General features: G+C 44.5%; 1 protein-coding gene across 1 annotated transcript in view; it reads left to right on the forward strand.

Moving 5' to 3' along the window:
• LOC306965053 (calsyntenin-2-like) overlaps positions 1-12,907 on the forward strand; it is a 526,930-nt gene that overhangs the window by 409,794 nt on the left and 104,229 nt on the right. Inside the window, exons 6-7 of the mRNA XM_079559275.1 lie at positions 7,387-7,572; positions 11,490-11,747. Of these exons, the coding sequence (XP_079415401.1) occupies positions 7,387-7,572; positions 11,490-11,747 (444 nt within the window). The remainder of the gene's footprint in view (positions 1-7,386; positions 7,573-11,489; positions 11,748-12,907) is intronic.

Below are 12,907 nucleotides of genomic sequence, written 5' to 3' on the forward strand. Positions count from 1 at the left end.
ATTGGTGAATTCCTCTAGTGCATAAGAGGAGTCCTCTGGATTGGTGAAGTCCTCTAGTGCATAAGGGGAGTCCTCTGGGTCAGTGAATTCCTCTAGTGTATAAGAGGAGTCCTCTGGATTTGTGAATTCCTCTAGTGCATAAGAGGAGTCCTCTGGATTGGTGAAGTCCTCTAGTGCATAAGGGGAGTCCTCTGGATTGGTGAATTCATCTAGTGCATAAGGGGAGTCCTCTGGATTGGTGAATTCCTCTAGTGCATAAGAGGAGTCCTCTGGATCGGTGAAGTCCTCTAGTGCATAAGGGGAGTCCTCTGATGAAGTGGGTTCAGCGGCACTGGTTAAATCCAGTGGCGTTGAGAACTGCTGTGGTACAGGGCAAGAGGCCTCTGCTTCCATGAAGTCCTCTGGAGGGACAAGGCCCTCTGTTAGACTGACATGGTCCACAGTGCTGAGGGTCTCTGATTCAGTGATGTCCTCTGGGGGGGTGGAGCCCTCTACTAGAATGAAAGGCTCTGTGGGATCAGGGGTGGTCTGTGGAGTTGAGAACTGCTCATGTTCAGAGGTGGAGACTTCTGGTACAGCACCCTCTGCTGGAGTGACCGAGTCAGTACTCCTGGTCAAATCCTGTGGTGTCGTGAGCTTTTCTGGGGTAGAGACTTGTAGTTCTGGAGGTATTGACTCTGCAGGCTTCTGTGGAGGTGAGGGCTGTGCTGAGCTGGAGACCTTCTTTGGTCCATTGTCCACTGTCATCTGTTGGACCTCAGGAGGATTAGTCCTTGTCGCTGTAGTCGGAGGTAGTTTTACTGGCCTGGGAGCTTGGGCTGACCTGAATGGAGCAATAAACGCTCGCTGGGGTCCCTGGGCCAGCAATTGGTCCTTTCTCATTTGATCTTCAAATCCCATCATCACCAACATGCGGTCTGCAGCCATTTCCTTTGCAATTTTCTTCTTATGAGGCGCCTCAGCTTGGGTAGTCATCTCACCCACTCTCACCTCCACTGTGTACCAAGGGACGTGGCCTTTATAAGTGGTCTTGATGTTTTTGAACTCTGGGGGCTTCTCTCGCCTCACTGTAAGCACCTCCACAAGGGCGCAGACAGGATTTTTGTCAAAAAAGAAATGTTCACGATCCTGTATGTCCATAAGATCAGTCTGGGGCCTAGACCAGTACGGAGTCACAGTCTCTGGCACTTGGAGCATTGCCAGTTTATTAACCACTTCTTTGGAAGCTTGTAATTTGGCCTTCTTTTTGGTCGGTCCACTCCCAAGGCCGACAAACTCCCCCACACGCAACTCTATTTGGAAGATCCTTGCCTGCGGTGTGCCGATGTGTTTCAATTCTTTGAACTGCACGTGTAAATTGTGCAAAACGGCAAGGTCGTGCAGGCGAGTCAGGTCAGTTTTATAAGCCTCCTCCGGCATCTCTGTGTCCATGATGGAGGCGTCAGCCTGTGCGCTTTCCATGTTGAAGCTCACAGCAGTTTGCGGGTGAGCAGAGGCCTCAGTTGAGCTTCCTGCTGCAGGAAGGTCTGGTTGATCCAGATGAGATGATAGGCTGGTGGTCTGTGGAGCGCTGGAGAAAGCTGGATCGGTGATGTCTTCTAGTGCATAAGGGGAGTCCTCTGATGAAGTGGATTCAGCGGAACTGGCCAAATCCAGTGGCGCTGAGAACTGCTGTGGTACAGGGCAAGAGGCCTCTGCTTCCATGAAGTCCTCTGGAGGGACAAGGCCCTCTGTTAGACTGACATGGTCCACAGTGCTGAGGGTCTCTGATTCAGTGAAGCCCTCACTAAGATCCTCTGGCGGACTTACAGTGTCCTGTAGAGGTGAAGGCTTCTGGGAGCTGAGGGTCTCTGATTCAGTGATGTCCTCACTAAGGTCCTCTGGCGGACTTACAGTGTCCTGTAGAGGTGAAGGCTTCTGGGAGCTGAGGGTCTCTGATTCAGTGATGTCCTCACTAAGGTCCTCTGGCGGACTTACAGTGTCCTGTAGAGGTGAAGGCTTCTGGGAGCTGAGGGTCTCTGATTCAGTGATGTCCTCTGGGGGAGTGGAGCCCTCTACTAGAATGAAAGGCTCTGTGGGATCAGGGGTGGTCTGTGGAGTTGAGAACTGTTCATGTTCAGAGGTGGAGACTTCTGGTTCAGCACCCTCTGCTGGAGTGACCGAGTCAGTACTCCTGGTCAAATCCTGTGGTGTCGTGAGCTTTTCTGGGGTAGAGACTTGTAGTTCTGGAGGTATTGAATCTGCAGGCTTCTGTGGAGGTGAGGGCTGTGCTGAGCTGGAGACCTCCTTTGGTCCATTGTCCACTGTCATCTGTTGGACCTCAAGAGGATTAGTCCTTGTCGCTGTAGTCGGAGGTAGTTTTACTGGCCTGGGAGCTTGGGCTGACCTGAATGGAGCAATAAACGCTCGCTGGGGTCCCTGGGCCAGCAATTGGTCCTTTCTCATTTGATCTTCAAATCCCATCATCACCAGCATGCGGTCTGCAGCCATTTCCTTTGCAATTTTCTTCTTATGAGGCGCCTCAGCTTGGGTAGTCATCTCACCCACTCTCACCTCCACTGTGTACCAAGGGACGTGGCCTTTATAAGTGGTCTTGATGTTTTTGAACTCCGGGGGCTTCTCTCGCCTCACTGTAAGCACCTCCACAAGGGCGCAGACAGGATTTTTGTTAAAAAAGAAATGTTCACGATCCTGTATGTCCACAAGATCAGTCTGGGGCCTAGACCAGTACGGAGTCACAGTCTCTGGCACTTGGAGCATTGCCAGTTTATTAACCACTTCTTTGGAAGCTTGTAATTTGGCCTTCTTTTTGGTCGGTCCACTCCCAAGGCCGACAAACTCCCCCACACGCAACTCTATTTGGAAGATCCTTGCCTGCGGTGTGCCGATGTGTTTCAATTCTTTGAACTGCACGTGTAAATTGTGCAAAGCGGCAAGGTCGTGCAGGCGAGTCAGGTCAGTTTTATAAGCCTCCTCCGGCATCTCTGTGTCCATGATGGAGGTGTCAGCCTGTGCGCTTTCCATGTTGAAGCTCACAGCAGTTTGAGACATCTCTGTCTCCACGATGGGGGCGTCAGCCTGTGCGCTCTCCGGGTTGAAGCTCACAGCAGTTTGAGACATCTCTGTCTCCATGATGGGGGCGTCAGCCTGTGCGCTCTCCGGGTTGAAGCTCACAGCAGTTTGAGACATCTCTGTCTCCATGTCTTCAGTCTGTGGTCTCCTTGTTGAAAATAGCATCAGTTTGAGGTCTGAGGTATTTTCAAGATGAAGCCTGTCTCTTTCCTTGATGGAGATGACAAGAACTTCTACTTTCCTAAATTCACTTTGTCAAAGGCACGAAAAGACGATCAGCTTTGCTCAGAGAAGGGCAAATGAGTGTGTCTCTTGTGTGCGGGCAGACGGTAATGAAGGTGAAGTCACTAAACATTCTGAATATACTATTCTATGCAAATCACCATCAGAACTCCATAGCAACGAAGTTCTGATGGTGATGTCATTCTATGCAAACGACATCACCATCAGAACTCCACAGCAGGTTTCCATAGCAACGATCTTCTCTCCTGGAACATACTTCTCATTGGTTGGTTAGATAATTACTAACTATTAATAGTTATAGTGAGGGTCGCCTCCAAAAGGTGTAGTAACAGAAGCAAAAGGTTAATATTAAAGAATTCTAACAGGATTCTTATAGAAATCCTGTAAGATTTAATCCTTTTGGATTTCCTATTATTGTAGAGAAAATAAAAAAAAACAGTAGGATGAGTGAGGATTCTTAAGGAATCGTGTAGTGATCCTGTAGGATAAAATCCTGTACAAAATCCTGTTCTGAAGGATTCTTATCCTAAAATCATGTAGGACAGGGGTGTCCAAACTTCTTTTTCATCAAGGTTCCCCTGGGCACTCCAGTTTCCCCTACTACTAAAAGGGTAGCATGATAGGATGTACAATGGGCCTATTGCACATCACGGCCCATGTACAATAGGCCAGGATGAGTGAGAGTGTGATTGAGAGTGCACATGGGGGACGACAGATGGAAATAAACCCAAGGCTACAATCCGGCGTGCCGTGTTTACATGTATGAGACCCATGTGTGTTCATTAACCTGTTACCTGCTAGGGTTAGGGCGAGTTCACCCTAATCAGGATATTTAGGGTTAAGAACGGCAAATGTAATGTAATGTTTCACTCACACAGATCTCACACATATTTTTAGAAACAAGAAGGTCTTGGCTTTCAAATAAGGCATTTCACTGGCATAGGCTGTAAGCTGCCGTGCTCTACCAAATGGTTGAGCAAACTAATAAAGGGTTAAAGGAACAAGCCACTGTTCTTCATCTGTTCTTACTTGAGCTTAAATGAGTTGATGAGTACCTGTCTTGCCCTCAGTTACGCAAAAAGACCAAAGATGTTGTTAGCATTTGGCCTCTCCTAGCATATTCCTTTAGCTCCAAACGGGGGTGAAGTTGGAAGCTTTGGAAGAACATATGGGAAAACGGTATGTGGACTTGCTTGGTATCCACGTTTAGCACGAAAGGTGACCAAGATGTCGCTGTGATCCACATACTATATGGTAATTCCCAGCCATAGTTACAGCCGTGGCCATAGAGAAATAGACGCACACATGCAGACGTTACCAAGCTTTAGGGCATGTTTTCTTTACACTTAACATACTGAGATGTGTTCTTACCTGAGCTTAGACGAGTTGATACGTACCTGTCTGGTCTTAGTGCGTGCCCGTGGAGGAGCTTGGTCGCTTCCAACTTCACCCCCATTTGAAGCTATAGGAATATAATGGGAGAGGCCAAATGCTAGCAACATTTTTGGTCGTTTTGCGTGACTGAGGGCACGCGTGAAGACAACACAGGTACGCATCAACTCGTCTAAGCTCAGGTAAGAACATCTCAGTATAAAAAAACGGTGGCCTGTTCCTTTAAGCAACAATCCACTGTCGCTCATGGAGACTCAAAACGTTCCAGTCTGGTACTCAACAATATTTTTTTCTCGAGGGATGTTTGTCTATATGCTCATATTTTATTATGTTTTTTGCCTCATATGTTACGTAACTAGGCCTTAAACAGTCGGTTAATGCTTGACCTTACACAACACAATAATGGCCCGTTCCTTTATAGCTCTGCGCTGTGTGTGTGTGTTTCCCCCCCCTCTCTTTATAAACCAGTGTGTTTACCCACTCCATTGTTTGTTCCTATTCTCATCGCTCCTCCTGACAAGCCCACAGTATAGCAGGGCCGCACCGGCGCCAATGCAACCAATTTCAGACGGAAAATCACCCCCAAACAAGCGCTGTGTGTGTCTATGCGGGGCCAGGCAGGAGGTAAACATGGCGCGGGTAATAGGAACAGTGTCCAACTAGGCAAAGAGCTCTTTCTGCGCAGAGGAGGACGGGAAACTAGGACGACTGAATGAGAGGCTGATATTGAGGCCCCATTATTTATTTACTTTTAATATAGAGAATCGATTTGACTTTCAACGCTGTGGAACGTTCTCTACGTGACTAGTTCATTCGACCTGTTGTCAAACTCCAAATGTGAACAAACGCATCAGTGATCCATACCATGTTCCTACAGCTATACACAGGGAATGCCATATGGAGACAAGCGGGTAGTGTTAGCCAGGCAATGGAAGAGGAAAGGAGGAAGAGGATTGATTTTTTTTAGCGGGATGTTTGCTCCTGGTTTGATCACAGCTAAGATGGACTAAAGCGGTTAAGTAAAACGATGTCCATGTTTGTAAGTCTGAAGCAGCATGCCTTGTCTTCGCTGTGTTCTTGCTTTGTTTCAATGAAAGTGTGTAAGTGATCGAGAACAGGAAAATCTCTGAATACTATGGGGTGGAACAATGCACTGTGCCTGTCTGATGATATGCCTTGTGCAAGTTTTAGCCTATGTTGTTTTCTTTTCATTTGAAGATCCACGGCGTGTGTCACGCGTGTATGTGCGCACCCAAACCGAGCTCATGTGTGTCATCATCATTTACCGCTAAACTGAAGCTGCAGACAGTTGTGTTGACAGTGTCTGCAGACTTGCAAAGTTCCATCCTCCAAAAACACATCAAATCTGCGAGGCTTTGTAATGGGTTCTCCTGCTGATGACCAGGCTGCGGTGAATGATAGATCCAGCACATTGTCAGATGCACAAACACATGCGGAAGATTCAATCCTGGTCATAATCTTGGTCAGAAGCTATATTTCCCAAAAAGTACAAGCAGAAAGCTCTTTACAAGCTCTTTGTGTGTTTTAGCTGCCATCGAAAGTGAAGGGCAAGTACTTTTTATCATATTTATATGTATTGTCTTTTTATCGGCTGATTGCTACTGATGGACAACTGAATTTAATGAATAAAGTGTCTGTCTATCTATCTATCTATCTATCTATCTATCTATCTATCTATCTATCTATCTATCTATCTATCTATCTATCTATCTATCTATCTAGGCTTGGTTAGGTAAAAGTAAGAGTGGTTGGTGTACAAAGTGTGATAGGTTGAGTTGTGATGGATGCAGATGGTACACTTACGTTTATTTTTTATATTTTTTAATGCATCACTGCCAAAAGAAATTGATGATCATTCGTTTTGAGGATAAGATAAAGTAATTCAGTTGTGTCCATGTATGTACTGACTGAGGACTAAGATTTGTAGTTGCACCTTGGTCCAGGTTAGGGCTGCCTATGGAGTCACCTAACTGGGGTTGATAGGAACTGAAAACACGCCAAAGAAGTGACCTGAAGACACGCCAAAGATCAAAACTGGTGGTTCAGGATTGACGCCGCAAAATCCACGGACAAATAATGCCGCAGAACTCAAAATCACAGGCAGCGCAAATAACAGCCCGTCTGCCATTATCTGAGCTGAAAACAAACAACTCCAACAGTGACAGTGTAATGACCAGTGCCGGTAATGCGCGACGCTAACGGCACTTCAACAGCCGTGTCCGCGGAGCATCTCATTAGCCACAACGCTATCGAACTGCGCCGCCAAAAGCGATCGCTGCGGACTGTGACATATTGGACAGAGGGTTTTTTTGTGACGGCGGGAAAATCTTCAAAACATGAGACACAAATGCCAGAAATCAGTTGAGAACTTTTTATTTTCCGACATAGAAAGAAAGGCTGCTTTTGTCTGATTGATTTTCTACAATATTTGTATATTTTCAAAAGAATGAAACAGATAGAAAGACGATATAAATCAGAAGTCAGTAATTATTTGATAAACAACGGTTATGCTGTCATACTTTTTATAGCAAAACAAAAGCTGGCATTTAATATGTCAACAAAAGAAGCCCTTAGATTTATAATTGGCTGATGTTGTTCCTCAAAATGTCAGCAAATTTCACCTTCACATTTTTGTCATATCTATATGTGTGTGCGCAGGCTGGAGCAAGAGAGTGGACTACGAGCCGGGCACGGGAAGCAAGCAGCTGTTTCCCAAGATGCACCTGGAGACCTGCGGAGGCCCCCTGTCCTCGGTGAGAACCACCGTGGAGCTGCAGACCAGCCACATCGGCAAGGGCTGCGACCGGGAGACCTACTCCGAGAAGTCCTTACAAAAGCTCTGTGGTGAGTGCAGTACTTCAACTTTATATTTTGACTAAAACTACAACTGCTATTGAGGTGAGGTGAAAACAGTTCTTTGTGCTAGTTTTCTCCTTTTTCTTAGTTTTAATGTCAGAGTTTTAAAAAAAAAAGACCAAACTCACCCTTTACAATGCTTATTTTATTACATTTTCTTGACCCACTGTAGTTTTTCACAGCATCACAGTATTCATTAACAGATATTGGGATGTTCGGTGTCCACGTGTTGCACGAAATGCAGCCGAGATGACGCCGTAATCCAAATATGTTGTTTTCTCAAATGGATCTTTTACCTACACTCTTGCAGCAACGTGTCCACTTCAGTAACTCCTACAGCCTCCAAAAACTTTAAAGACTTGGACTTAAGAATATGTTGAAGGTTTTTTTATTATTAAAACACAAGGAAACATCTGATTGTTTACATATTCTTTCCACTAATAACCAGCTTATTCAAAAACTAAACTTGACATCCAAAATCCCTACTGCAGAAATCTTTAAAACTAATATATAGCAACAAAGTATAACCAACCCACTATTTAGATTTCTTTGCTGAAAACATTAGGCCCACCTCCATTTCTGACTCTATGAGCTCATATTGCAAATGTTCATCTTTGTCTTTCTGCCAAGTCTCTACTGCAGGTAGACAAAAAGTTCTATTATCTCACTTACGATAATTAATAGAGCATTTGCTTGAGTCACACTCGTAAACAAAGACTGAAAGCTAAATGAAGTAAATATGGCAGTATTTACTGGGCCTGCCTCTAAGCCCCAACTTAACCAGGTCTAAACCAGAACTATGTTGTTGGTCTTGGTAGCCTTTATTGAATTCATGTTTAATATTGTTGCAGCAAAATGGCCTGAATGAAGGCAGCTTTGCTTTTGAGTTAGTTTATAAATCAACTGAAATCCACATGGCTAATTTGCATAAACTCCAACAGTCCTTACTGTGCTGTTAATGTGGCTGTTGCTGCTGAACTAAACTTTACTCTGCATTCCATTATATTATTCTTAACTGTAATGGTGATGAAATATGTATAATGTACCACTGGTGGTACTTTTTCAGAGTCAATGAAGGTTCTTGAGTCATCTTCTGTACTCTGTAGCTGAAGTGTTGAACTTGTCAGTTTCAGTTCACCTCGCAGATATAGACCACAGGGAGGAGTTAAGCTTGGCCCAGTCCCTCCCCTCTACTATTGTCACCTGTGGGTAAACATCTTCGTAGTTCTAAGAATTTTTAGCTCTAAGTCCTAATAACCTAGCTCACCTGAGTTTCAGTCTGAACGGCCTGATCACAAAGTGCTTTAAAGATTACAACATTTAAAACATCCTGCCTGACACACCCTCCCAGAGTATACAGTGGGAGGAAAAAGTGAGTACTAAATGTGGTCTGATCTTTGTTAAAATCACAAGAATGATACAACAGTGTCTGCTTAGCTTGGCCATAACATGTAGACATTCACAGGAGAGCGTGGAATAAGTAACTACACCGCCTGAATCACACTGAACTACAGCAGTTTTGTAAAGAGGAATGGTCCAAGATTAATCCTGATTGAAGAAGTTACTGCTGCAAAAGAAGGATAAGCCAGACATTTAATACAAGGGTTCACTTACATATTCTCGTGCTGTTGTGAATATCTCAGGTTTTCCTGCAAAATATTGTGATAAACTTAAAAATAAATTCTTCAATTGACAATAGCATGTTGTCCAGGCCCTGAGGCAACAAAACAGCCCCACACCATGATTATCTTGCCTCATACTTCACAGTGAGGACAGACTTTTGATGTTGGTGTGCTGTTCCATTTTTCCTCCACACATGACATTGTGTGTTCCTCCCAAAATATTCAACTTTGGTTTGCGAAAGAGCTCTTGGATGCTCCACAGCACTACTGGAAAAATATACTGTGGACTCAAGGACCCAAAGTTGAAAAGTTTGGGAGGAAAACGCAGAAAAACCTGAGACATTTACAACATGCATGGAATAAGTAGGTGAACCCTTGTATTAAATATCTGGCTGGTCCTTCTTTTGCAGCAATAACTGCTTTTCTGTAGTTGCAGATTTGACGCTCACAACGATCAGAGTGAATCTCTTTACAAAACTGCTGCAGTTCAGGTAGATTCAGGCGGTGTACTCACTTATTCCTCCCTGCCCTGTGAATGTTTACATGTTTTGGCCAATAAAAATATGATCAAATGTAAACGTCCGGCTGGTATTTGTTCATGCAGACACTGTTTAATCATTCTTGTCATTTTAACAAAGATCGGACCACATTTAGTCACCAATTTAGGCAGAAATGTAAGAAATTCCACATGGTATACTTATGTTTTCCTCCCACTGTTTATCTCAATCGTGTCATACACACTCAATACTTGTACACCAGTTTTGGGGCTATAAAATGATCCATCGAACATGTTTTGAAGGTTCAAGCTTTGATATCATCAGGAGCAAGAAGGCAACGTAGCAGGTGTCACTCCATCCGCAGTGTCCTCCGTTTGATTTACCTTGATCTCGGATTTCGTGACCAGTGCCTGACGCGTCGATCTTCCTGAAAGTCAGATGCCTTCGCCGTGAATCAATAGCCACATCCTCTCTCTATCTCGACCCATTGATTGCATATTAAGACCTGCCATCTGCCTCACTCAGGAGTAATCATAGCCAAGGTTAGGCCCATACCCTCTGTGTATGTGAGCTGATGGGTTTTGACAAGTGTAACGTGCCGCTTATAGGGGCTGGGCATGTCACGGCACAACCTACATAAACGAAGGGCGGGCCAGGATTTGATGGTAGAATTTGCCCCCCAAATTGTCAATATGCAGATGTCATGGTTAATACATTTGCAATTACTGGGTCTATTGACGTGAAGCAAAAACTGGCACAGAATATAACCTTCCCACTCCAAATCCAATTACCAAAGGTGACCCCGCCGCCGCATTTAAAGCATTAACAATTGAATGCACAATTTGCCCAATCATTTTCAAAAAAAGATGGCCTGGATGCGGCCAAAGAGATGCCCTTGTCAGACTTGTGGTGTCCGGTCGGCAACAGATGCTTAAAGTCTATCTTCATTCGCTTTACACACTTTACTGTCCTAATAAAAAGAACGACTCCCAAGAAAAGTGCTTTATATCTAGTTATTGACTATAGTTTTGCCCCATGGAAGTTGTTGGACAATTGCACAGTAAATCTAGATCGCCGTGCAGATGGGCTGGCTAAACCCCAGCCCACCTGTCTGTGTACAACATTTATTTTGTTCTATCCAGGAAGTACAATGGGGTGCAAAAGTTTAGGCACACCAATAATGTGAATAAAAAAGCAATGAATGTAAAAACAAAACAAAAAAAAACACAGCTTGAAAGACTTTTTAAGGCACCGAAGGGTCTTCCATTTCTTGTTTGAGCGATTTTTGCAATTTCTTCCTTACAAAATTCCTCCAGAACTGAGAGATTCATGGGCTGTCGACCACACTCTGCTCTTTGGAGGTTTATCCGCAGATCTCCAATGATGTTTACGTCAGGAGATGGTGAAAGCCATTGCAAAACCTTGACCCCACTGCATTTGTCGGAGGAGTGACTTGTTGTTGGGTCCGTTGCTGCAGATGTGTGTAGCACAAACTGGGAAACTGTAGCCACATATTGTACGTAGTTTACCACCACCACATCCTGCTCCATTGTGTGAATCGCTTTGGGTGACCTTTTTTCATGTGAATAGCGCTATACAAATAACATTCCTTTCTCTAAAGTCACCCAAAGCGCTTTACTAGGGACACTTGTTTGTTCTCGCCATACTCTGTGGTGGTAAGCTACGTATCTAGCCACGGCCAGGTCTGAATAATAATTTTGAAGAAAATATTGGTTCAAAGGAAAAAAAGAAAATTCTAATCTGCCCTGTCCCGTGTCGTCCCCAGGCGCCTCGTCGGGCAGCACGGACCTCCTCCCCGCACCCAGCAGCGCCACTAACTGGACGTTTTGGTTATTGACGGACAGCGGCAGGGACAGCGACCTCATCTTCCGCTTCGAGGGGCGTCAGGCGGCGAAGATCCCGGACTGGGTGGTCCCCCAGAACCTCACCGACCAGTTCACCATCGCCACGTGGATGAAGCACGGGCCGAGTCCTGGGCTGAGGGCCGAGAAGGAGACGCTGCTCTGCAACTCGGATAAGACTGGTCAGTGTCGCGAGAGCAATGAAGGGGATGAAAGATGCAACATTTCAGAACTTTTCAGAATCACATTGTGTGGGTCGGACCTAGGGCTGGGTACCATTAAAAGATACCAGTATGTTATCGGAGAACAATGTAGGTACTACCGGTATAATAAAAAACAAAAGTACATATATATTTGCCACATTTTTTTCTCGCCTTCCCAATTCTCAATTTTCCCTATTTCCCCCCATTATTTACACATTTTCCCGCCATTTTTCACACATTTCATGACATTGGAGATTTTGTAAATTAGCATATCCTCCAAACAGTATTTTCCTGTTTTCTGATTCAGAATCAGAAAAAGTATTGTTCAGGTATCGCTATCGAAAACTAAGTATCGTTGAACCTCAGGAAAAAATATTGCTTTTTTTGCAAGCAATTGTAGTCTGATAGAGTCTAAACATTTTTATTGTCCACTCCTCTGTCCACGGCTTGAAAGCGAGTATACATGCCTTTCAGCCATGTGACTTTTGTTGTTATGGCGGCCATTTTGAATACCGAAGTAGAATTATGCGGTACTACAACATGTAGCAATATCTCTACTCAGAATAATGAAAGACAACTGATTGACAGTGGCATTTGTATGTAATAATGATTGCTCAAGAAGATAACAGTTAAAACATGCCCCAGAGACGCATGTTTATGTGAAGAAACCAGTGAGTCAGTGTCTAAGATGTTAGCATGCTACCGGTTAGCATTTAGCTTCAACAGCTCAGCTCTGACCTCTCCAAGAGAAAGCCTTGAACCAAAGTCCAAACCTTGGCTACATCATGTGACAGAGGTCAGAGCTGAGCTGTTCCTGTAGTATTTCCTCAGTGTTCAGAGATGTGAGCCACACATGTGTTTATCGTGTTGACAGTTGATTGAATAAAGTGTCAATGGTTGACAGTTGCTAACCGGTCTCACGCTAACGTCTTGAGCAGCTTAAACACTGACTCAGACTGAGACTCTGTTGACATGACAAACTGTAAAAATCACAGAGCCTTTCTCTGTGATTTTTACAGTTTGTCATGTCAACAGAGTCTCAGTTTCAGTTTTTCTGTTACCTCTTTGATGTGTTAATTTAGTCTGAGGAGTGGAGCAGATCTTTTGTAAATCCTGCTGTAGCTCGACAGACAGAGCTG

This window comes from Gobius niger (assembly GCF_951799975.1).
Source record: "Gobius niger genome assembly, chromosome: 1".
Classification (NCBI taxonomy): Eukaryota; Metazoa; Chordata; class Actinopteri; order Gobiiformes; family Gobiidae; genus Gobius; species Gobius niger.